We start from the raw sequence: 27,497 nt of genomic DNA, 5'->3' as shown, positions 1-27,497 counted from the left end.
ACTATGAGGAATAATTTAATACATATTTGTGGAAGAAATATATAAAAATGTAATTTATATTCTGATGATGTTTAGGCCAGCAGAGAAGGCCTTTCTGGCCCTGACGGCCGGCCACAGAGGACAGCGTTAACGCTACATCCTGCATGCTACTATATATATATATATATATATATATATATATATATATATATATATATATATATATATATATATATATATATATATATATATATATATATATATATATATATATATATACTTTCACAATAAAACATCTGTCCTGCTCTGGATGTTGTTTCGCAGGTGCAGCGTGCCTCGGGGACGCGCACGGCCGCGTGCCCGGCTCGACGCAGGCCCTCCCACTTCAGCTTGCTGAGTGTCTCCTGCTCCGGAGAGCTTACTGTGCAGCAGTCTGTGCGCCTGTGAGCACCTCCCGGTTTCACGCGGACAGTAACTCCGCTGCAGGACACGAGACTCACTGAGTGGATACACAGTTTGGGGAGAAGCTGCTCGAGCGCATTCCCGCGGACTTTGGGTAACTTCACGAAGGTAAGCCTGCTCTGGCACCAACTGTGTTTTCAACTCGCAGACATTTCACGCACGATGGCTGAGTTGGATCTCTCTGCATGTTTGAGGGGAGCGACCCTCCTCGCGCTCAGAGTCTTTCACTGGACTTAAAGCACAAAGTTCTCAGTTTTCCTGCTTCACGTGAACACACGTCCACAAGCCCCCTCGTGCCGGTGTGTCCTCGCATTCCTCCCCGCGCACTGGTCACTATCTCGGGTCAGAATCTGCCGGCCAGACTCGCTCAGAGACACACACGCACGCACACGCGCACACACACACACACACACACACACACACACACACACACACACACACATTTGATTTGATTTGACTTTTAATACTTGATCTACACTTCCATTATTATACTTAAGAGTATTTCCAGTGTGTGTTAGTACTTTGAAGGGACACATGCAGTACATTCTGTATTTGTGCACGAGATGTTATTTATCGTGAGGGAACTCTTCTTGAATATTCTTCTGTTGCTTTTATATTGTTGGAAAATTAATGTTTTTCGGGTAAAACATTTGAAACCTTTGTTTTGAGGTTTTATTTTTAGAGGTTCGATTTAGAATAAAATCATCAAATTGAGCAACAATCACGATCAATAACATCCTGTCATATGAATGTTTCCTGAGTTATTACTAGGGCTGTCAAGCGATTAAAAAAAAATCTAATTAATTACAAGCTTTGTGATTAATTCATCGCATATAACAATATTTGCTGTGAGAGCTCCGTGCAAGGGGGGGGGGGGGGGGGGGGGGTGGGGATTGCATTATTACACAATGACGGGATCAGTCTCATCACACGTGCGTTAAACAGGCTGCAGCTGTGTTGTTGCATTAAGTCTTTGTGTATTGTATATTTAAATTCTTCATATAAAGCTGCACTTTGTGGGAAACGTTGGTAACACATGAGCATTATGTGGGATAATACATATGGCCCACGAGCTCCGCTGAGTTTATGGCTCTGCAAATAGAAATGAAGCGAGCGAGGAGGACGAGGATGGGAAAAGCAAAGAAAGGTGTGAAGAGCAAACATTCCTGACTCCGTGTCTCAGCAATTTAATTAAGTTTTTTGCGAGATGCTGCAGTGAGCACCTCGAGGTGAAGGCTTAACCCCCCCACCCTCCCCCTGTTTCCATCTGGGACTAATCCCAGAGGTCAGCTCATAAGTGTTCGGGTCATACCACCATGACAACGAGACAGGGACGAGCCCGAAGGAGAGCGCCACAATCAGGGAGTTAATAACCAAGGGAAGCAAGTTAAGAGGTACAAGGTGAAGAGTGTGTGTGTGTGTGTGTGTGTGTGTGTGTGTGTGTGTGTGTGTGTGTATTTCAGTTGTTATCAGCCACACCAACTCAAAGCTCCTCCTCTTAGTGGGGTTTAAGTGTGCCCTGTGGTGCTCTGTCTCACACACACAGGATGACGACTAGTTAGTTTAGTTTTGGTCGACATCATCAGCTGAAACAGCTCCCCCCATGGATACAGAGCGATGGTCGCTGCAGGTCCTTCACTCACAACATGGGAAATAAAAACCCAGTTTTCCTTTAGTATCAAACGACTTCATCTTTCATCTACAGGAAGTAGAAGGTTCATTATTAAAGGTGAAACTATCCTCACCCGGCGTTTGTAAAGCCACGAGAAGGATTCTCACTCAGATTATTTCATTCATGTTTGTATATTGAAGGAGATGAAGATGAAGATGAAGATGAGCAGTCTCTTCATCTGTCAACCTCAGTGTTAAACTTCACTGTTTGCATTTGGCCTGAAGTCGAGCGTGTGATGGACACCACAGAGACAAAGACCTCACTGGAGCTGAGCTGGAGCTGAGCTGGAGCTGAGCTGGAGTTGAGCTGGAGTTGAGCTGGGGTTGAGCTGGGGTTGAGCTGGGGTTGAGCTGGGGTTGAGCTGGGGTTGAGCAGGAGTTGAGCAGGAGTTGAGCAGGAGTTGAGCAGGAGTTGAGCAGGAGTTGAGCTGGAGTTGAGCTGGAGTTGAGCTGGGGTTGAGCTGGGGTTGAGCTGGGGTTGAGCAGGAGTTGAGCAGGAGTTGAGCAGGAGTTGAGCTGGGGTTAAGCAGGAGTTGAGCAGGAGTTGAGCAGGAGTTGAGCAGGAGTTGAGCTGGGGTTAAGCAGGAGTTGAGCAGGAGTTGAGCAGGAGTTGAGCAGGCGTTGAGCAGGAGTTGAGCTGGAGTTGTTCCTCGCTTGCTTATCAGAAAGAGTTCAGGTTCAGGTATTCAGGCTGTTCAGCGACGAAAAGTCCTCGTTAATGAAATGCAATTGTGAACCAGGAAGTGTAAAGAGGGACAACGTGGGGAACATGTCGGGCTGATGGGTCCAAAACAGGGAAATTCTTCAAACTTTATTCAAGTTTCTCACCAAAAACTAAATTTTACAAGAGGACATTTGAACACATCATGATAACGTTATAATTCACCTTCAACCAGAACTCATTTTTACTGAATGGAGCCTGAACTCACCATAATGTAACTGGAGCCTTGGTTAGCTGTTAGCTGTTAGCTCTGTTATTTAGCCGAGCAGGACTGTTTGCCCACTAGCTGCTAACTGCTAACGTTAGCTAGCTCTCCTGCCGATTTCAACACAGATTTTTTGACCACAGAGTAGCATCACCAGGTACAGAAAGACTTGGTTGACTTATGTGTCACATTATTATATTATAACCTAGACATTGCTGCTTGACATTTGTAGGAAAATACACAAGAAATGAGGAATAAGTTCTTCGTAAAACATACGAAGCTTTGAGTGAGAACATGTGAAGTTCAGCAATACAGGAGCATTATTATTACCACAGTAAAGATATAATTGACAACATATTACTGGATGTATTTGTTAACTGTAATTATATAATAATAATATATTGTGTAGAGCCTGACAACACTGAGGTCACTGATGTAAACGCTTCAAAACCTCAGTAGATGTTGAGTGGAGGAATGAAAGAAGATCACAGCGACTAAATGATCCACATAACACAAAGTGTCCAGTTACTGTGGAAGTTAAAGGGTTTCTCTTCGTCTGGTGCAAAGCTGCGTATTTTACTGTGTGTGACATTGCAATGTTTTATTTGCTGTAAAACAGGAACTCAAACCAAGCAAAGCACCAACACTTTCATCTCTGATGCTCAGAGGCTCCGATTCTTTACTCATCCAAAGCTTCTAAGGAGAAGACGAACGGCTACAGAGACTCAGGATTAACACTCCTGACGAACACTGGCTCAGGAGGCTGCACTTCACACTCGCCGGCCCGCTGCAGCCGGAGCAGAGCGCTGCAGGTGAGCTGCTGCTGTTTTTAATTTGGACATCTTGTTTGCAGATGAGAACAGAAAGTCACTATAAAGGGATCAGAAGTTGTGTTGCAGCAGCTTTCAATGCTCACTGGTGAGGAGAAGGAACGAGGGGAGTGTGGATGATGGAGAGAAGGTTCATTAATAACAGAGCTGGCAGGTGTGCAGGGCGACACTCTGGATGTTCTGTCCAAAACATAGTTGCTGCTGGTTTGTTCACGTAGCAAAGAGTTAGCATGAATACTTCTGCTGGTCGGGCGGAGAGTCTGCAGGAGACGGTGTGACGAACTGTTGCAGATGTTGTTTACTTTCATTCATCAAGACCATAGACTTAGATTCTTCATGGAGGCAGCAGAGAAGTGATGTAGTGGAAATATTCCTTTAAGTTATCACACACAACACTTTGTACTATACAGCATTAATGCTATATATCTTTGCTAACACGCAGCTTCGCACTCGCAGATAATAGTAATAATATACTATTATACTACTACTACTAATAATAATATACTATTATACGAATGAAATAATAATAATATACTATTATACTACTACTACTAATAATAATATACTATTATACTAATGAAATAATAATATTATACTACTACTAATAATAATATACTATTATACTACTACTAATAATAATAATATACTATTATACTACTACTACTACTACTAATAATAATATACTATTATACTAATGAAATAATAATAATATACTATTATACTAATGAAATAATAATAATATACTATTATACTACTACTAATAATAATAATATACTAATGAAATAATAATATTATACTACTACTACTAATAATAATATACTATTATACTAATGAAATAATAATAATATACTATTATACTACTACTAATAATAATATACTATTATACTAATGAAATAATAATAATATACTATTATACTAATGAAATAATAATAATATACTATTATACTACTACTACTAATAATAATATACTAATGAAATAATAATATTATACTACTACTACTAATAATAATATACTATTATACTAATGAAATAACAATAATATACTATTATACTACTACTAATAATAATATACTATTATACTAATGAAATAATAATAATATACTATTATACTACTACTAATAATAATAATATACTATTATACTACTACTAATAATAATAATATACTATTATACTACTACTAATAATAATAATATACTATTATACTAATGAAATAATAATAATATACTATTATACTACTACTAATAATAATAATATACTATTATACTAATGAAATAATAATAATATACTATTATACTACTACTAATAATAATAATATACTATTATACTACTACTACTAATAATAATATACTATTATACTACTACTACTAATAATAATATACTATTATACTAATGAAATAATAATAATATACTATTATACTACTACTAATAATAATATACTACTAATAATAATAATAATATACTATTATACTAATGAAATAATAATAATATACTATTATACTACTACTACTAATAATAATAATATACTATTATACTAATGAAATAATAATAATATACTATTATACTACTACTACTACTACTACTACTAATAATATACTATTATACTAATGAAATAATAATAATATACTATTATACTACTAATAATAATAATAATATACTATTATACTACTACTACTACTAATAATATACTATTATACTAATGAAATAATAATAATATACTATTATACTACTACTACTACTAATAATATACTATTAGACTAATGAAATAATAATAATATACTATTATACTACTACTACTATAATAATATACTATTATACTACTACTAATAATAATAATATACTATTATACTACTACTAATAATAATATACTATTAGACTAATGAAATAATAATAATATACTATTATACTACTACTACTAATAATAATATACTATTATACTACTACTAATAATAATAATATACTATTAGACTAATGAAATAATAATAATATACTATTATACTACTACTAATACTAATAATAATATACTATTATACTACTACTAATAATAATAATATACTATTATACTAATAATAATCATAATAATAATATACTATTATACTACTACTAATAATAATAATATACTATTATACTACTACTATAATAATATACTATTATACTACTACTAATAATAATAATATACTATTATACTACTACTAATAATATACTATTAGACTAATGAAATAATAATAATATACTATTATACTACTACTACTAATAATAATATACTATTATACTACTACTAATAATAATAATATACTATTATACTACTACTAATAATAATAATATACTATTAGACTAATGAAATAATAATAATATACTATTATACTACTACTAATAATAATAATAATATACTATTATACTACTACTAATAATAATAATAATATACTATTATACTACTACTAATAATAATATATACTATTAGACTAATGAAATAATAATATATACTATTATACTACTACTACTAATAATAATATACTATTATACTACTACTAATAATAATAATATACTATTATACTACTACTACTAATAATAATATACTATTAGACTAATGAAATAATAATAATATACTATTATACTACTACTAATAATATAATAATATACTATTATACTACTACTAATAATAATAATATACTATTAGACTAATGAAATAATAATAATATACTATTATACTACTACTACTAATAATAATATACTATTATACTACTACTAATAATAATAATATACTATTATACTACTACTACTAATAATAATATACTATTATACTAATGAAATAATAATAATATACTATTAATACTAACTACTACTAATATACTATTAGACTAATAAATAATAATATACTATTATACTTGAATGAATAATAATAATATACTATTACTACTATACTAATAATAATAAATACTATTATACTACTACTAATAATAATAATATATACTATTATACTACTACTAATAATAATAATATACTATTATACTACTAATAATAATAATATACTATTAGACTAATGAAATATAATAATATACTATTATACTACTACTACTAATAATAATATACTATTATACTACTACTAATAATAATAATATACTATTATACTACTACTAATAATAATAATATACTATTAGACTAATGAAATAATAATAATATACTATTATACTAATACTAATAATAATAATAATATACTATTATACTACTACTAATAATAATAATATACTATTAGACTAATGAAATAATAATAATATACTATTATACTACTACTACTAATAATAATATACTATTATACTACTACTAATAATAATAATATACTATTATACTACTACTACTAATAATAATATACTATTAGACTAATGAAATAATAATAATATACTATTATACTACTACTACTACTACTAATAATATACTATACTAATGAAATAATAATAATATACTATTAACTACTACTACTAATAATAATATGTACTATTATACTACTACTAATAATAATATACTATTATACTACTACTAATAATAATAATATACTATTATACTACTAATAATAATAATATACTATTATACTACTACTAATAATAATAATATACTATTATACTACTACTACTAATATAATATACTATTATACTACTACTAATAATAATAATATACTATTATACTACTACTAATAATAATAATATACTATTATACTATGAAATAATAATAATATACTATTATACTACTAATAATAATAATAATATACTATTATACTACTACTAAAATAATAATATACTATTAGACTAATGAAATAATAATAATATACTATTATACTACTACTAATAATAATAATAATATACTATTATACTACTACTAATAATAATAATATACTATTATACTACTACTACTAATAATAATAATATACTATTAGACTAATGAAATAATAATAATATACTATTATACTACTACTAATAATAATAATATACTATTATACTACTACTAATAATAATAATATACTATTATACTACTACTAATAATAATAATATACTATTAGACTAATGAAATAATAATAATATACTATTATACTACTACTACTAATAATAATATACTATTATACTACTACTAATAATAATAATATACTATTATACTACTACTACTAATAATAATATACTATTATACTAATGAAATAATAATAATATACTATTATACTACTACTAATAATAATATACTATTATACTACTACTACTAATAATAATATACTATTATACTAATGAAATAATAATAATATACTATTATACTACTAATAATAATAATAATATACTATTATACTACTACTAATAATAATAATATACTATTATACTAATGAAATAATAATAATATACTATTATACTACTACTAATAATAATAATATACTATTATACTACTACTACTACTAATAATAATATGCTATTATACTAATGAAATAATAATAATATACTATTATACTAATGAAATATAATAATATACTATTATACTACTACTAATAATAATATACTATTATACTACTAATAATAATAATAATATACTATTATACTAATGAAATAATAATAATATACTATTATACTACTACTACTACTAATAATATACTATTATACTAATGAAATAATAATAATATACTATTATACTACTACTACTACTAATAATATACTATTATACTAATGAAATAATAATAATATACTATTATACTACTACTAATAATAATATACTATTATACTAATGAAATAATAATAATATACTATTATACTACTACTAATAATAATAATATACTATTATACTCTACTACTAATAATAATATACTATTATACTACTACTACTACTACTACTAATAATATACTATTATACTAATGAAATAATAATAATATACTATTATACCACTACTACTACTAATAATATACTATTATACTAATGAATAATAATAATATACTATTATACTACTACTACTAAGAATAATATACTATTATACTAATGAAAATAATAATATATACTATTATACTACTACTACTACTATAATATACTATTATACTAATGAAATAATAATAATATACTATTATACTACTACTACTAATAATAATATACTATTATACTACTACTACTAATAATAATAATATGCTATTATACTACTACTACTAATAATAATATACTATTATACTAATGAAATAATAATAATATACTATTATACTACTACTAATAATAATAATATACTATTATACTACTACTACTAATAATAATATACTATTATACTAATGAAATAATAATAATATACTATTATACTACTACTACTAAATAATAATAATATACGATTGATACTACTACTACTAATAATATATACTATTATACTAATGAAATAATAATAAGAATACTAGTATACTACTTACTACTGCGTTATAATAATAATATACTATTATACTACTACTACCTACTAATAATAATATGCTATTATACTATGAAATAATAATAATATACTATTATACTAATGAAATAATAATAATATCTATTATACTACTCTAATATAATATACTATATACTATACTACTAATAATAATAATATACTATTATACTAATGAATAATAATAATATACTATTATACTACTACTACTACTAATAATATACTATTATACTAATGAAATAATAATAATATACTATTATACTACTACTACTAATAATAATATACTATTATAACTAATGAATAAATAATAATATACTATTATCTACTACTACTACTAATAAGTATACTATTATACTAATGAAATAATAATAATATACTATTATACTACTACTAATATAATATACTATTATACTAATGAAATAATAATAATATACTATTATACGACTACTAATAATAATAATATACTATTATACTACTACTAATAATAATATACTATTATACTACTACTACTACTAATAATATACTATTATACTAATGAAATAATAATAATATACTATTATACCACTACTACTACTAATAATATACTATTATACTAATGAAATAATAATAAATATACTATTATACTACTACTACTACTAATAATATACTATTATACTAATGAAATAATAATAATATACTATTATACTACTACTAATAATAATATACTATTATACTAATGAAATAATAATAATATACTATTATACTACTACTACTAATAATAATATACTATTATACTAATGAAATAATAATAATTACTATTATACTACTACTAATAATAATATACTATTATACTAATGAGATAATAATAATATACTATTATACTACTACTAATAATAATAATATACTATTATACTACTACTACTAATAATAATATACTATTATACTACTACTACTAATAATAATATACTATTATACTAACTACTACTAATAATACTATACTATTACTACTACTACTAATCATAATCATAATAATAATAATATACTATTATACTACTAATAATAATAATAATATACTATTATACTACTACTAATAATAATATACTATTATACTACTACTAATAATAATATACTATTATACTAATGAAATAATAATAATATACTATTATACTACTACTAATAATAATAATATACTATTATACTACTACTACTAATAATAATATACTATTATACTACTACTACTAATAATAATATACTATTATACTACTACTACTAATAATAATATACTATTATACTACTACTACTACTAATAATAATAATCATAATAATAATAATATACTATTATACTACTAATAATAATAATAATATACTATTATACTACTACTAATAATAATAATATACTATTATACTAATAATAATACTAATAATAATATACTATTATACTACTACTACTAATAATAATATACTATTATACTACTACTACTAATAATAATATATCATAATAATAATAATAATATACTATTATACTACTACTACTAATAATAATATACTATTATACTACTACTAATAATAATAATATACTATTATACTAATAATAATACTAATAATAATATACTATTATACTACTACTAATAATAATATACTATTATACTAATAATACTAATAATAATAATATACTATTATACTACTACTACTACTAATAATAATAATCATAATAATAATAATATACTATTATACTACTACTAATAATAATATACTATTATACTACTACTAATAATAATATACTATTATACTACTACTAATAATAATATACTATTATACTACTACTAATAATAATATACTATTATACTAATGAAATAATAATAATATACTATTATACTAATGAAATAATAATAATATACTATTATACTACTAATAATAATAATAATATACTATTATACTACTAATAATAATAATAATATACTATTATACTACTACTACTACTATAATAATAATCATAATAATAATATACTATTATACTACTACTACTAATAATAATATACTATTATACTACTACTAATAATAATAATATACTATTATACTAATAATAATACTAATAATAATATACTATTATACTACTACTACTAATAATAATATACTATTATACTACTACTACTACTAATAATAATAATAATCATAATAATAATAATATACTATTATACTACTACTACTAATAATAATATACTATTATACTAATAATAATACTAATAATAATATACTATTATACTACTACTACTAATAATAATATACTATTATACTACTACTAATAATAATATACTATTATACTACTACTACTAATAATAATATACTATTATACTAATAATAATACTAATAATAATATACTATTATACTACTGCTAATAATAATATACTATTATACTACTACTAATAATAATAATATACTATTATACTAATAATACTAATAATAATAATATACTATTATACTACTACTACTACTACTACTACTAATAATAATAATCATAATAATAATAATATACTATTATACTACTACTACTAATAATAATATACTATTATACTACTACTAATAATAATATACTATTATACTACTACTACTAATATAATATACTATTATACTAATAATAATACTAATAATAATATACTATTATACTACTACTACTAATAATAATAATATACTATTATACTAATAATAATCATAATAATAATATACTATTATACTACTACTAATAATAATAATATACTATTATACTAATACTAATAATAATATACTATTATACTACTACTACTAATAATAATATACTATTATACTAATAATAATACTAATAATAATATACTATTATACTACTACCACTACTACTACTACTAATAATAATAATAATATACTATTATACTACTACTACTAATAATAATATACTATTATACTAATAATAATATACTATTATACTAATAATAATATACTATTATAATAATAATAATAATAATAATAATAATAATATACTATTATACTACTACTACTAATAATAATAATATGCTATTATACTAATAATAATATACTATTATAATAATAATAATAATATACTATTATACTACTACTACTACTACTACTACTAATATGCTATTATACTAATAATAATAATAATAATAATAATAATATACTATTATACTACTACTACTAATAATAATAATAATATGCTATTATACTAATAATAATAATAATAATATACTATTATACTACTAATAATAATAATATTATACTAATGAAATGATAATAATATACTATTATTATATAGTGTGTGTGTGTGTGTGTGTGTGTGTGTGTGTGTGTGTGTGTGTGTGTGTGTGTGTGTGTGTGTGTGTGTGTGTGTGTACTCAGAAGAAGAGTTAACATGTTCACATCAGAATGAGTCCGATGTGCTGAGTGTTGTACAGCCTGTAGCGAGGAGCTCACAGTCTTGATGAGAGCATCTTAACCCTGATGAAGCTTTTCACTCCAGGAGCCGCCGCTGCTCATGTCCCGTAAGAGTCTGCGAAGGCCTGTCTTCATTTCGTGATACGACGATGACATGAAACGTATCTTAGGTTCACAAACGTCGAGTCTGGTTCACAGATTCAAACGAAACCTTCTGGTGTCTTGATTCAGAACCAGAATCAGGTTTAATGTTTGATGATAGAGAAGCTGCAGGATCCGTCTCCCCCCAACCCACCACAGTCCTGTGCCCTGCCAGAGGCCACACTTTTGTAACTGACAGCTGGGCTTAACAAGCATGAAGGGGCCCACAGGTGAGGATTAGGACTCCGGCCTGGAGGTGAGGAGGAGCAGCGAGGTTTGATGCATGGAACACAAGACGCACGTCTGAAGCTTTGTGAACATGTGCAGCTCGTGAGGCTCCTGCCAGCTTCTCCTCAGGCTGGAAGAAGTAACTTACTGCAGCTTCAACACTTCAGATTACAGTTCAAGTTCTTTATCAACCAGCTTTGATAAAAGATATGACTTGTTGTGTGAAGCTGTCTGGGGTCAGTACTTACTGCTTCTACAGATTCTCCTCTTGATGGATTGCTAACTGCTAGTTTTAGTCGACTGAGATTTATTTAGTCAATTTTGAAGCTTTTTCATGCTGACTGACTGATTTCCACGAAGCTTGAGAGCATCTCTAGTCTGATGCAAAGTGATGCTGTGACTAGTCTTTTACACATCTGTCATTAAAATCACCGAGTTAGACGACGAAGGACCGCCTGCCATCATACATCTACTCGGAGACATAAACATGCACTGAGAGGAAGTGTGAAAGCAGGGTTAGCAGCTTTCCTTCCTACAGTGTTAAAGCAACTGGTAGAAGAAGGGAAGGACGAGGGAAGAGGAGATGTTCTGAGAGACGCAGCCCGCTGGCACACCTGTGTGCAGCCGGCTGCAGGTGACCTGCTTATTTCCAACTGTTGACAGACAAAGAGTGAAGTGTGAACACACACACACACCTTTAACATTCATGAGTGTAGTTGTTGCTGCAGAAAGCCTCACTGTGCTTGTGGTGTCAGGTTTCTGTCTCACAAGCCTCCACGGAGGAAAGTGTTGATACAGACTGGAAGTAAACGGGGGTGGGGGGGGGGGGGGGGGGGTTCGTTTAAAAGTGGGAAGTCGTGACTCGGACCGGATCACTGAGAGCATCGTTCAGTGTGAGTCACATGTCTTCACTGAGTGTTATCCCCATCTCATCAACACGTCTACGTGTTCTGATTCTCTGTTCACCGTGGAGGCAGCAGAATAAAGTTGTCTTCAAGAGTTCAAGTTAACACGGGGGGGGGGGGGGGGGGGGGGGGTGTGTTTGTTCACACGTCTCCGTGTGTTTGTGTCACAGTGAGTTGATGTGGTATAACAGTCCATGAGTCTGTTCTCTTAATATGGACTGAATGTTGTCTCACAGTAAACGTCTCTTGACGATCACATCAAGACATGGAAGCAACAGAAATGTCTTCGCAGGACTTTTACTTTAAACCTTTGTTTCTCACGTTTCCTCTAGTGTTTCCTGACTAGATCTAAACTACAGCGATGATGTAATGACGCTCCAAATGTTCCTCTAGCGCCCCCATGATGTTCATTTGAAATATCTCAACAACTGTGGGATGGATCTCCATGAGTTTACAGATATTCATGACATTCAGCCTCAGCTGGACTTTGTGTTTAGTGTTAATGAGCAAGTGTTAGCATGCTAACATGATTAGCTAAAGCAGTTTGTTGCTGAGCGTCGAAAGTCGGAACAAACTTTAAATTCGGCCTTGTGGATCTAATGAGAGTAAAGATTCAGAAACTGGACAGATCGCCTCAAATCTGTCCAGAACCTAAGTAACTAAGATTACTTAGATTACTTTAAGCATTGTGGGTGTTTCAGCACTCAGTCCTTCAGCAGGGTTCAACTGCGCTGGTGTTGTCGGGCAGATTTGCTGAAGTGCAAAAAGGTTAAAGGGCAAGAGTTGTCAAAGCAACTCAGGCTGAACCCACACTCACAGGGTTAGTTCTCTTATTGCTGTAGTTTCACACTTCTCTAGTTTGAGAGATGGAAAGTTGATTTGTCTCAAATGGAAATGAGACATTTTTAATGTGTTATTATTAAATCCTTACACACGGTTGTTACACACTCCACACATGTGACTGATCTGCCTACACAACTTCTTCTGGGGCCAAGAGTTCCAGAAAGACTGAAGCCGTTAAACAGATTTCACTGGAACTTCTCAGGCATGAGGTAACAGGATATTCCACTTTGGGGAGTTTCAGGGGTGTGGGAGTTGAGGGAAGGTTTGTACCACTAAAGTGAAGTAATCTCCCTGGAGACCAACTTTCCAACACAATTTATGATCCCTCTCTCCTTCGTTGTACCTTCATTCCCCACACACACACACACACTCACACACACCCTTCCTCACCCCTCTTCCTGAAACTGGTGGTGCTGGAAGTCTTTATTAGTAGGTTTTGGCTTCGTCTCTGGTGAGTAACAGTCACTGCTCATCCTTTCATTTCATCTAAAGTGGATCCTTTAAGCTGCGTGTACGACGTATCACTTCCTCTGCAGCGAAGCACGTCTAACACAAACACCAGCATCAGTGTAAGATGTGAGCTGAAGGTGGAGCCGCTCGGCCGTTATGTAAATAATGTTCCCCAGAAATCATGCAAATTATAATCTTCCATCTACAAACATGATGGACTAAAGAAGAAGAAGAAGACGACAGTATTCAGACCTGATTCTCTGGATCTTCTCCACAGTTCTTGTGTGTATGCTGAGGTGTCCCGCCTCTCACAAATCAAATCAAATTTATTTTGTATAGCCCAATATCACAAACTATACATTTGTCTCAGTGTGCTTTATAGACTGTACAGGTTACGACACCACAACATTTACATAAATGCATACAGATAGAGAGGGAGAAGAAGAGAGGGAGGGGAGGAGAGAGGAAGAGAAGGAGGAGAGCAGGGAGGTGTCCCCCGGCAGTCTAAGCCTATAGCAGCATAACTAGGGGCTGATCCAGGGCAAACCTGAGCCAGCCCTAACTATAAGCTTTATCAAAAAGGAAAGTCTTTAGCCTGCTCTTAAATGTGGAGAGGGTGTCTGCCTCCCGAACACAAACTGGAAGCTGGTTCCACTGGAGAGGAGCTTGATAGCTGAAGGCTCTGGCTCCCATTGTACTCTTAGAAACTCTAGGAACCACAAGTAACCCTGCAGTCTGGGAGCGCAATGCTCTAGTTGGTTTATAAGGTACTATGAGATCTTTAAGATATGCTGGAGCCTGACCTTTAATTGATTTGTAAGTCAGGAGAAGGATTTTGAATACTATTCTGTATTTTACCGGGAGCCAGTGCAGAGCAGCTAATACAGGAGTAATATGATCCCGTTTCCTTGTTCTTGTCAATACACGTGCCGCTGCATTTTGGATCAACTGAAGAGTCTTAAGAGACTTTTTGGGACAACCTGATAACAATGAGTCGCAGTAATCCAGCCTTGAAGTAACAAATGCATGGACTAGTTTTTCTGCATCATTTTGAGACAGGATGTGTCTTATTTTTGCAATGTTACGTAGATGAAAGAAGGCAGTCCTTGAGATTTGTTTTATGTGGGAGTTAAACGACAGATCTTGATCAAAGATGACGCCAAGATTCCTTACATTGGTGCTGGAGGCCAAATTAATGTCATCCAGAGCTTCTATGTCATTAGAAAATGCGTTTCAGAGGCGTTTAGGGCCAAGTATAATAACTTCAGTTTTGTCTGTTTAACATCAAGAAGTTGCTAGACATCCAAGTTTTTATGTCCTTAAGGCATGAAGTTTAGCCAATTGATTGGTTTCATCTGGTTTAATTGATAGATATAATTGGGTATCATCCGCATAACAATGAAAGTTTATAGAGCGGTTCCTTATAATATTGCCCAAAGGAAGCATATATAAGGTGAATAGAATCGGTCCAAGTACAGAACCCTGCGGAACTCCAAGACTGACTTTGGCTGTCATGGAGGATTTATCGTTAACACGTACAAATTGAGATCGCTCAGATAAATGGGACTTGAACCAGTTTAGTGCGGTTCCTTTTATGCCAACACAATGTTCCAGTCTCTGTAGTAGAATGTCCTGATCAACAGTGTGGAAAGCAGCACTGAGGTCTAACAAGACAAGAACAGAGACAAGTCCTTTGTCTGATGCCAATAGAAGGTCATTGGTAACTTTCACCAGTGCCGTCTCTGTGCTATGATGAACTCTAAATCCAGATTGAAAAACCTCAAATAAACTATTATTATGTAAAAAATCACACAACTGTTTTTCAACTGCTTTCTCAAGGATCTTAGCGAGAAAGGGAAGGTTAGATATCGGCCTATAGTTGGCTAAAACCTCTGGATCAAGACTAGGCTTTTTAAGAAGTGGTTTTATTACAGCTACTTTAAAGGATTGTGGTACATAGCCAGATAATAATAATTAATAATAATCATTTAAAGACTTTTAGAGACTTTTAGAGATGTTTAGAAACATTAATAATAATTTGGGAGGGACTAAAGTTAGCATTGGAGTCCTCCATTATATTGATGTTGAGTCCTGGTATTGAATCAAGTGCTGATGGAATCACTTCCTTAAATTTAGTCACAGCACTTTCAGATAAACATCGAGCGTAGGATGTTCTGCCTGCTGGCTTGTAGTCCAGTAACAGGACTTCAAAAGTTATTAAAAAATGGTCTGATAAAAGAGGATTATGTGGACACACTGATAAACTTTCAATTTCAACACCATATCCCAGAACAAGGTCCAGAGTGTGGTTTAAACATGTACATTCTGACTGAACCCAAGTGAATCTAATATTGAGATAAATGCATTATTAAGGCTCACTATCAACATCCACATGAATATTAAAGTCACCTACAATAATTACTTTATCTGTTTTAAGGACTAAACTTGATAAAAGTTCTGAGAATTCAGATAGAACTTCAGAATACGGACCAGGAGGGCGGTACACAGTAACTAATAAAACTGGCTTTATTGTTTTCCATGTTGGGTTTGAGAGCGTAAGAACAAGGCTTTCAAAAGAGTTATAGTTTAGTTTAGGTTTAGGATTGATCAAGAGGTTTGAGTCAAATATGGCCGCAGCTCCACCTCCTCGGCCAGTACCTCGAGGAATGTGAGTATTAATATGACCAGGTGGAGTGGATTCATTTAGACATATTCTTCATGTCTCAGCCAGGTTTCAGTGAGACAAAATAAATCAATCTTATTATCTGATATTAAATCATTTACCAATCCAGCTTTCGTTGATAAAGATCTGATGTTTAAGAGCCCACATTTAATTTTTAGATTTAGTTGCACTTTTGCAGCGGTGGTGTTTATTTTAATGATGTTTTCATGTATAACTCCTCTTCTGTTAACCATAGACTTGATTAGTTTCAGCGGTCGTGGGGCAGACACAGTCACTATGGGGATTTGAGTGGGTGACTGCCTGGAAAGAAGCACAGAGAAGTGTGTAAGACTGCAACTCTGTCTCCTGGTCTCAACTCTGGGTTGTCATGGATTAGGTCCACTAATAGACTGTGTAATATTATTGGATATGAGATCTGCTCCAGCCAAAGTAGGATGGATGCCGTCACTCCTAATCAGACCAGGTCTTCCCCAGAAAGTCCGCCTATTGTCTACGAAGCCCACATCATTATCTGGACACCACCATGAGAGCCAGCGACGGAATCAAAAGATTTGGCAGAGGACCAGAGAAAACTACGGACTCCACATTAACTTTAGTACACTCCGATTGATGCAATCACGTGTCATTACCGCTGACGTGAATAACAATCTTAGCTATAGGGGGCTTGCTAACAGCTACAGTTGCTAACCACTGACTAACCATGGTGTGGAGCCGCTCATCTATCCCTCTAAAACTCGCCTCCAACCCTGCGTATAAACTACATTTAATACACGTACCATTATCACTAAAGGAGGCAGCGCAATAGCTAAACATGAAACACACCGAGCAGGAGAGAGCAGAAGAGGGAGATGCCATCGCTAGCTGCCGAGCTGCAGCAGCTAACGTTAGCAGAGCCGAAAAGAGCGTAAAGAATTGAGGATTTAGCGAGAGTCGCTAAGAGAAGGAGGATAAGGAGAGAGTTGTAAGTGCTTAGGAAGTACAAGTATAGGTTTAGATAGATGACAGGTAATTAGCCGATGTGATCAAGAATATAACAACATTAACTGGGTCAAGCTGGAGCTGCCGAAGTATGCTACCAGCAACACAGAAACATTAACAACCGGAAATGACGCGCTTACCGTAAAGCACAAAACACAGCTCTGAGGGTTTTATTCTCTCAGGGGATTATTCTATTGTTCTTACAACTACAACTTAATGTGTCTTCCTTTCTATTATTATCCTGAGAACTTGGATCACGGTGACGCACTTTAGGCACAATGAAGTCTGAGGGCGTAGAGACGAGCGGTCGGACGTAAACAGGACAGCAGCTACTGTGATGTGCAGGTTTCATCCCTCAAAGTTGTGAACTTTTTACGTTTCGCCTTTGTTTCTCCGTCCAAACAAGTTCGGCTAAATTTTCCGTTTGTTTCCAGCCGTCTGGTGTGATGTCGCCGTCGAGCCATCTGTTGAGAACAAGGGTTTCAGGAATGATGACAGAACATCCACAAATAATGTCCAAGATGCATTTACGATTCACCCGTTAACTCTCCTCCAGGAACAGTGGAGCGGCTCAGCTTGGGAGGACAACATGAGTCTGGCTCTTGTGCTGCACTTTAGGTTTGGCAGTCCGGCTGTGTTTACAGCAACTGGAGGATGAATGAGGCAGAACACACAAAGTGTCTCTTCCTCTCGCTGCTCGTCTCCCTCTCTACCTTCCTCTTATCACGGGGGAGGACAAAGGTTTATGTGGACCTTTGGTCTCACAGTGAGAGATGGCTGCAGTGTATTGTGGGTAACAGAATCCAGGTGTGGTGTGTGTGTGTGTGTGTGTGTGTGTGTTGACCTGTTTCGTGTCTTTTTGACGACGATGTTTCGCTTTCATCATGAGGAGGATGTTCTGTGTGAAGCCTTAACAGCAGAAGACTCTGTCACTTTTAATCGTGAGTTCATGGAAGAGCAGAGAGGAGTGCACGTCATGTGACTGCAGAGATGTTAAGAAAGGTGTGTGGCAGATTCTTGGCTTTGTGGTGCCCGGTGAGATGATATGGATGGATGATAAACAGGAGACTTAAGCTTCTCATTCCTTTCAAACGTTGAGCCAACTTCAGAACAGAGGAGACGCATCAAGCTGTGTTCCTGCAGCGCCGTCCTGACAACGTTACACTCTCTTAGACTTCCTGTTTCTTCTTTCACTCAACTGAAAAAGAGGGTCAAAGGTCAAACGACAAGGATGTCCCAAGCACATATATATATATATATATATATTTTATATGTAATACTATGTAGATATAATATATATTGTACTATGTCTATACTATATATATAAATATATAGTATATATATATATATACTTATCGTTAGGTGTTAGTCTATATATATATAAATCTTTTCTATGTATATATATTATATTATATATATATATCTATATATATATACTATATACTATATAGTAATATCATATACGTATACGCAAGTTATATATAGTATAGGTATAGATATATATACAACTACTCATAAGATACAAGTATGTATAGGAGTAATAATATATTATATATAGATATTTAGTATGTAGAGAGATATAGAGATAGATATATAGAGAGATGTAGAGACAAGAACGAGAGAGGAAAAACAATGGCGGCTTATATTATATATAAATATATATATATATTATAAATATTATGATAGTGATATATATATATATTATATATAATATACTATATATATAATATATATATATATATAATATATGTACTATACATATATATATATATAACTATATAATTAATACTATAATATAGATATATATATCTATGTATATATATATACATACTACTGATATGTTCATACATATATATACATATATATATATATATAAATATATATAGATAGGTAAGTATACTATTATATATATGATCATATATATATGTAATATCTATAGTATGTATGACTATATATCTTATATAGTATTAATCATATTTAATAATCTATATTACTAATATACATATCTAAAACATATATATAATATATCTCATATATATATATGGCATATATTATATCTACTATATATTTATAATAATATACTATATAATATATATATGTATAATATATTATATCATATATTATATATATACTATATATATATATATAGTATATGATATATATATATCGTATATGTTATATATATATATAGTGTATATATATATATATATATAATATGATATAGATACAAAATTAGAGACATTATATATATATAATATAAATATATTATAACATATAGTACTATAGTATGATCATTATATATATTATTATATTATATATATATATATATATATTAATATATGATAATAAATATAATATACATGATATATATATATATATATATTATATAGATATATATGTTATATATGATATATATAATAATATATATATATATATTATGATATATACATATATATGATATATACTTAATATACAATGAATACATACAATTACATCATATATAATCATAGCTACATATCATCATCCATATAGCTACTACTACATAATAATATAACATCCATATATATGAATATATATATAATATATATATAGGTATGTATACATATGCATATAAGTTATATATATATATTAATATATATATATATCATATCATATTACTTATATATATATAGATATAACAATATTCTATATATATATATAATATTATGCATATATAATATGATTATGTATACATATATATATTAAATATATGTAACATATATTATATATTTATAATATAGTACATATATATATATATATATTATATATATCGATACTATATATATCTATATGAATTAATATATACATATATAAATATATATACATCATAATATATATATAAATAGTATATATATATATATAGTGTATATATATATAATATAGTATATATATATATAATATGTATACAATATATATATATATAGTAACGAGTCATAACTTATATATGATATACAATATATAAGAATATATCATATATATATATGTATGTATGATGTATGTATGTCAGATATTATGGAAGTATGTATGAATGTAGTATATATATATATAATATGTAAATATATATATATATAGTATTATATCTAATATTAAATATCTCATAATCTATATTAGTTATATATTATATATATATATTATATATAATGCATATGATGTATATATATATAATGTGTATATATATCTATTTATATATATATATATATATATATATAATAGTGTATATGTATGTATCTATATATTGTATGTATAGATATATATATGTATTATATATATAGTATGTATATGTATGTTTATAATATATCGATTGTATTAGATATGGTGATATATATTAGTACTAGGTATATAATATATATGTATTTATATTAGATATGGTCTATATATATTATAGTATGTTTGATTATATTATATTATGTATGGATATATATATGTTATGTATATCATATATGTGTATATTAATATATATCATTATATGATGGGAAGATAGATATATAGGTAATGATATCTATTAGGTATATTATATATAGGTATTATATAATATATATATAATATATAGATAATATATATAATATATATATATATGTATAATGTATATAATATATAGCTAGTATTATATATGATATATATATATATGTATGATAGTATGTATATATATATTATCTACTATAATAATATAGATATATATATTATTGCTATAATATATATATAATATATATATATATATATATATACACTGTGTGTGTATGTATGTAGTAGTCGTGTGGTGCTGCGACTGTCGAGCCGCAACACTGCAGACTTGGTTTCACGTGCAAGGGGCCGTGTCATAAACACAGGGAAGAGGCTGAACGACTTTCTCACTTGCCCCAGGAAGGGTCACCCTGGGTGGGCTGTGTAAACCCACCGCCTCGGTATGTGGGTCCCGATCCCTGGGGTGTCTGCTCATTGAGGATATAAAACAGCAAATTCACTTTGAAGGAGCAGTCAGCGTTTGTTTGTGTGCATGTGTGTATGGAAGCGAGGGCTTGTTGATTGGCTGAAGTGTGCTTGTATCCAGTGTATTGGACTCAACGTGTTTGGAAGGGATAAAGACAGAATTCCTCTAGCATTTATTTATGATCCAAAAGAATTAAGGCTTCAGGATTTAGATTGAGAAAACACCTTACATAACTTTCCTTTATTCCTCAGTAATGATGTTGTTCACAGCCTATACACAGTCTGTAAAGCCTCAATGTTTAATTGTGACCTGCTTAGTAAGCAAATGGTGATTAACACCAACCATTTTCTCTCTTATGTCTTTCAGAGTTCACAGCCTGACGTCATCATGCTGCCTTACTTCCTGCTCTTCTGCCTCTCATCTGGTCTGGTGTTATCCTCTGACTGCCCAGACGACTGTTCCTGCCAGAGCCAGGACTCCATATTCTGCATTAATCGACGCTCAAGCATCGTGCCTCGTGTCCCCGCCTCCACCCAAAATCTATACATTTTCCAGAACGGCATCAACTCTTTGTCCCAAGATGACTTCAGAGGACTGGGGGAGATGGAGTTGTTAGATCTGAGCCAGAATGAGCTGGCAGAGATACCAGACGGTGTGTTTGAGATGCTGTCAAAGCTGAAGAACTTAGACCTGTCCACTAACCACATTTCCCACATATCCAAAGACAGTTTTTCTGGGTTGGTCCAGTTGGAGAGGCTGTATCTCCATGCAAACCGCATTCAGAGCATCCACGTGGCAGCTTTTGAAGGTTTAGAGATGCTACTGGAACTCAAGCTCCAAGGGAACCAGCTCACCTCTCTGCCATCCCTTAATTTCCCCAGACTTTTGCTTTTAGACCTCAGTTACAACATCATCCCCACCCTGGGACCATCAGACCTCCAGACTCCCCATCTGGAGGCCCTTAAGGTGGCATCTCTCGGGCTCACCTCTGTGGATGAGGATCTCATAGCCTCCCTGGGGAACCTCCATGAGCTCGACATCTCCACAAACCAGTTAACTGAGGTGCCCCAGGCCCTAATGCAGGACTCCCTCAAGGGGCTGATCAAGCTCAGCCTGGCTGCCAACCCATTGGGCGAGCTCAGGGTGGAGGACTTCCAGAAACTGAGTGGACTTCAAGAACTGGATCTCAGTGGTCTTAATCTCCAGGGATTTTCCCAGAGTTTCTTCCAGACCTTCCCTAGGTTGATGCACCTGACAGCAGCTGAAAACCCATTTAACTGCTTGTGTCCATTAGCCTGGTTCCCCGTCTGGCTAAAGGAGAAGAATGTGAATCTTGGGCGCCCTGAAGAAACCAGATGTCACTTCCCTCTAGTTAATGCTGGGAAGATGCTTTCAGCGCTGGAGCACAAAGACTTTGGGTGTCCACCTACCACAACAGTGCTGATTGACTCCCCCATTGGAAGTACTCCTGTTCCCAAGATGCCCACCACATCTCCAGAGCCCATCCATACCAACGCTATTCCTCCTCCTCCTCCACCTAGTGAAGCAACCATCTCCTCAAAAACAGACAGCCCCCTTTCACCAGAACCTCCAGTCTCCCCAAGCTCCACCAGTGGGGAGCTAGGGGAACACATCTGTCCACCAAACATCTGCCTCAATGGGGGCACATGTAATTTTGACCCATTGGGTCAACTCAGCTGTTTGTGTCCCTCAGGAACCTCTGGCCTCTACTGTGAAAATGTAGATGAGGTTCCTGAGCCTCCAAAACCCTCAGCAACAGAGGTTTTGCTAGTTGCCCCTGCGATGCCCGCTGAACTTGATGCTATCAGCTCACGGCATGTCACCTCCACTTCTATCCTTCTCGACCTGCACCGTTTCATCGAGATACGGCCACACATCCGTGGCATCAGGTTGACCTACCGTAACCTCTCAGGGCCTGACCGCCGCCCCATTATCCTGAGTGTACCGGCATCCTACCCCGAGTACACTTTGCGTGGTTTGATACCGAACTGTACCTACTCAGTCTGTGCCAGTCCCCTTGGTGAAAGAACCAACTCTAGGGCCAACAGCTCTGTAGAAACCGGGTCGTGTACAGAGGCTCGCACCGAAGGGGTTCCACCGTCATCCACAGAGTCTAGGGTGGAGTCACAGAGCCAGCTGACACACACTCTAATCCCCACCCTGGCTGCACTGGCACTGGTGCTGGGGTTGGCCGTGGTGGCTGGGACAATCATCTGTGTCCGAAAGAGGAGGCAGGCCAAGGCAGGGATGGAGCTGGAGCTGGGCCCGGCAGATCCTGATCCCATAGAACTGGATGGGATAAAGGCCTGCCTGGAGAATGGGGGGAATGGTACACTACCCCACAAACAGCCTGAGATTGACGGCTGTCACACTCCTCAGTCACCTGCTTCCTTGCAACAAAATGGGGGTTTGGACTATGAAGTACCCTTGATGCAAGGCCACTGCCCATCAAATAACAATATAGCATCCTTAAAGCCATCTTATTTCTAATATCCAGTAACATGCAAACACTTGAAGAGATTGGGCCCACCAGGAGATCCTGCTATGGATCACTTAGTGGTTAAAAATCTAATTTTCGTTCCAATTTCTGATCCACATATTGAAAGGTGGCACCTACTATCCTTTGTTGTCCAAATGATGACACTGCAGACGGGATCATCTATTTTACAGACACTGAATGATGAATTTAAGATTATAGCATATTGAAAATGTGCCTAACCACTGTGGGACTGGAATCAGGATGTGGTTTAAAGTCATCTCGCAGAGTTTGATGGTGATGAAACCAAACTAAGTGCAATCGACTAGAAGGGTCTTAGTAGCAGAATGAAAACAGTGCCTTTTTGCATCGACACAACTGTAACCAGTGGCTCATTTTATTTTTAATGTTTTAAATCTTTGCTTATATAACAGAAACTATGTGAATGAGCTGTAATCCTGTTGCTGGATTTGGGAGAAGGTGTCCCAGTGTTTGGGCTACAGAACCGGAGGAAGTGACTGTAATACAGTGATGCACACGTGTGATGCTGAAGACCACATGTCCCGGTACAAAATGGGTTTTCGACCAACGCCAACTGCTTCGTGGGGATTATAAAATAAACTTGCACTGAAAAGAAATATCACATAGAACAATAAACACAACTTTAAAATACTTTTCAAAGGTTGATGAGTGTAAAAGCTGTCTGAACTTCATATGTTGCTGTTGACATTTTCTAACGTGAAACAACACTTCAAGTTTCTCCACACGCGAAGTTGGATTCTTCAGTGTCAAGAGATCTACTATAATTCTCTCCACACATCCTGAAGCTTCGGGCTGCGGGAGATGAATTTGCTGTGAAAGATAAAAGATAAATGGACTGAATGAGAAGCCATTGAAAAAGGTTCTGTCGAGCTGACAGCATGATATTCTTCTCATGTGTTTGTTGTATTTGTATTGTGTTCATCCTTTCAGTATTGCTATGGTTGCGAGTTGAAACATTACTAGTTGTTCTCCCTTGAATGAGCTCTGCTTAAGTCATCACGGATTGTTTTCTATGTGCTTTGTAGGTTAAAGCTTTCCAGAGCTTTTTCGGAGTTCTTGAGCTAAAAGCAACTAACAATAATCAAAAATCTACTCAAATGTTTTAACTTAAGGATAAAATTAAAACATTATCTTCATGATTCACGTCATCTTTACATCATGCATAGAATTCTTTTTTGTGTGAGGTTCGTCAAAATGTGTCTGAAGAACTCAGCAAGTGAATGTATCAAGTGTCAGCGCTACATCAGGACAAGCCACAGACTGTTCCTGACAGCCAAAGCTCCAGAATTGTGTTCAAAGGCCTTTTGCCACAGAAGCTGCTCTATAAAGCAGCGCACGCGTGCCGGGAGAAGAGAGTTCAAAGAGCTTGAAGGAACTTTGCTGTGAGCGTCAGTGAGTTTGAGGCCCTGGTTTCCTCTCGCTGCTGCCTGGACTGTTTCTAGACAGCGTCTCCCTGCAGCCGCTTGCTCACACACCCTCTGGCTCAAACACATCCTCCGGCCCTCTCTCAGCCTCTGTGTTCTGGGATTGTTGGCTGCAGTGTTTGGAGACGGTTTGGCTGTGAAACGCTCAGGCGGAGCGTTCTATGCATTTGTTCTCGTTTTCCTGTCCGGGGATGGAATGTCATAAGAATTTATTTTAATGCGTCTTTTCCTGAGAAAACTTTACAGACGTGCCTTATCATATACATGCTGATGTATTTCTTTACTTCTCCTCACAAGACATTATATTACATTACAAACTAAAAATGATAAAACTGCGTGCGTGCGTGCGTGCGCGCGCTCTACACTCCAGCTCTGTCCGAGATCAACTTATTTCTCCGGCTTCTGCTACTTTCCTCGTCCTGACAATATTCCAGAACAAACACAGACGCTCATATATCTGCCCCCCCTCCCCCTCTTTGTGTTTCTTTGGCAGGAGATATTTGCAATAGTTTCAACATGCTCGTCACAGAACCTTCTTTGTTTATTTAGGGATCTTGTCTTTTTATTCTTATTTTATGTTTGTATGTTTTTGTGTTTGCCAGAAAAGCAATGCTGAGAAAAAGAGCAGTATTAAAGAGATGACTTGTGAA

General features: G+C 32.5%; 1 protein-coding gene across 2 annotated transcripts; it reads left to right on the top strand.

Moving 5' to 3' along the window:
* Positions 1-412: 412 nt before the first annotated feature.
* LOC115006191 (vasorin-like) lies at positions 413-27,497 on the top strand. 2 transcript variants are annotated; one of them, XM_029428297.1, is made up of 3 exons: positions 413-549; positions 3,658-3,850; positions 23,251-27,497. In XM_029428297.1, the coding sequence occupies exon 3, from the start codon at positions 23,272-23,274 to the stop codon at positions 25,393-25,395; it is 2,124 nt and encodes a 707-aa protein (XP_029284157.1). In that variant the 5' UTR covers positions 413-549; positions 3,658-3,850; positions 23,251-23,271; the 3' UTR covers positions 25,396-27,497. The 2 variants fall into 2 exon arrangements, with proteins under 2 accessions (XP_029284157.1, XP_029284156.1); XM_029428296.1 differs by lacking the exon at positions 3,658-3,850.

Source organism: Cottoperca gobio, unplaced genomic scaffold, assembly GCF_900634415.1.
Source record: "Cottoperca gobio unplaced genomic scaffold, fCotGob3.1 fCotGob3_64arrow_ctg1, whole genome shotgun sequence".
Taxonomy (NCBI): domain Eukaryota; kingdom Metazoa; phylum Chordata; class Actinopteri; order Perciformes; family Bovichtidae; genus Cottoperca; species Cottoperca gobio.
This window is presented reverse-complemented; position numbering and strand designations above follow the sequence as displayed.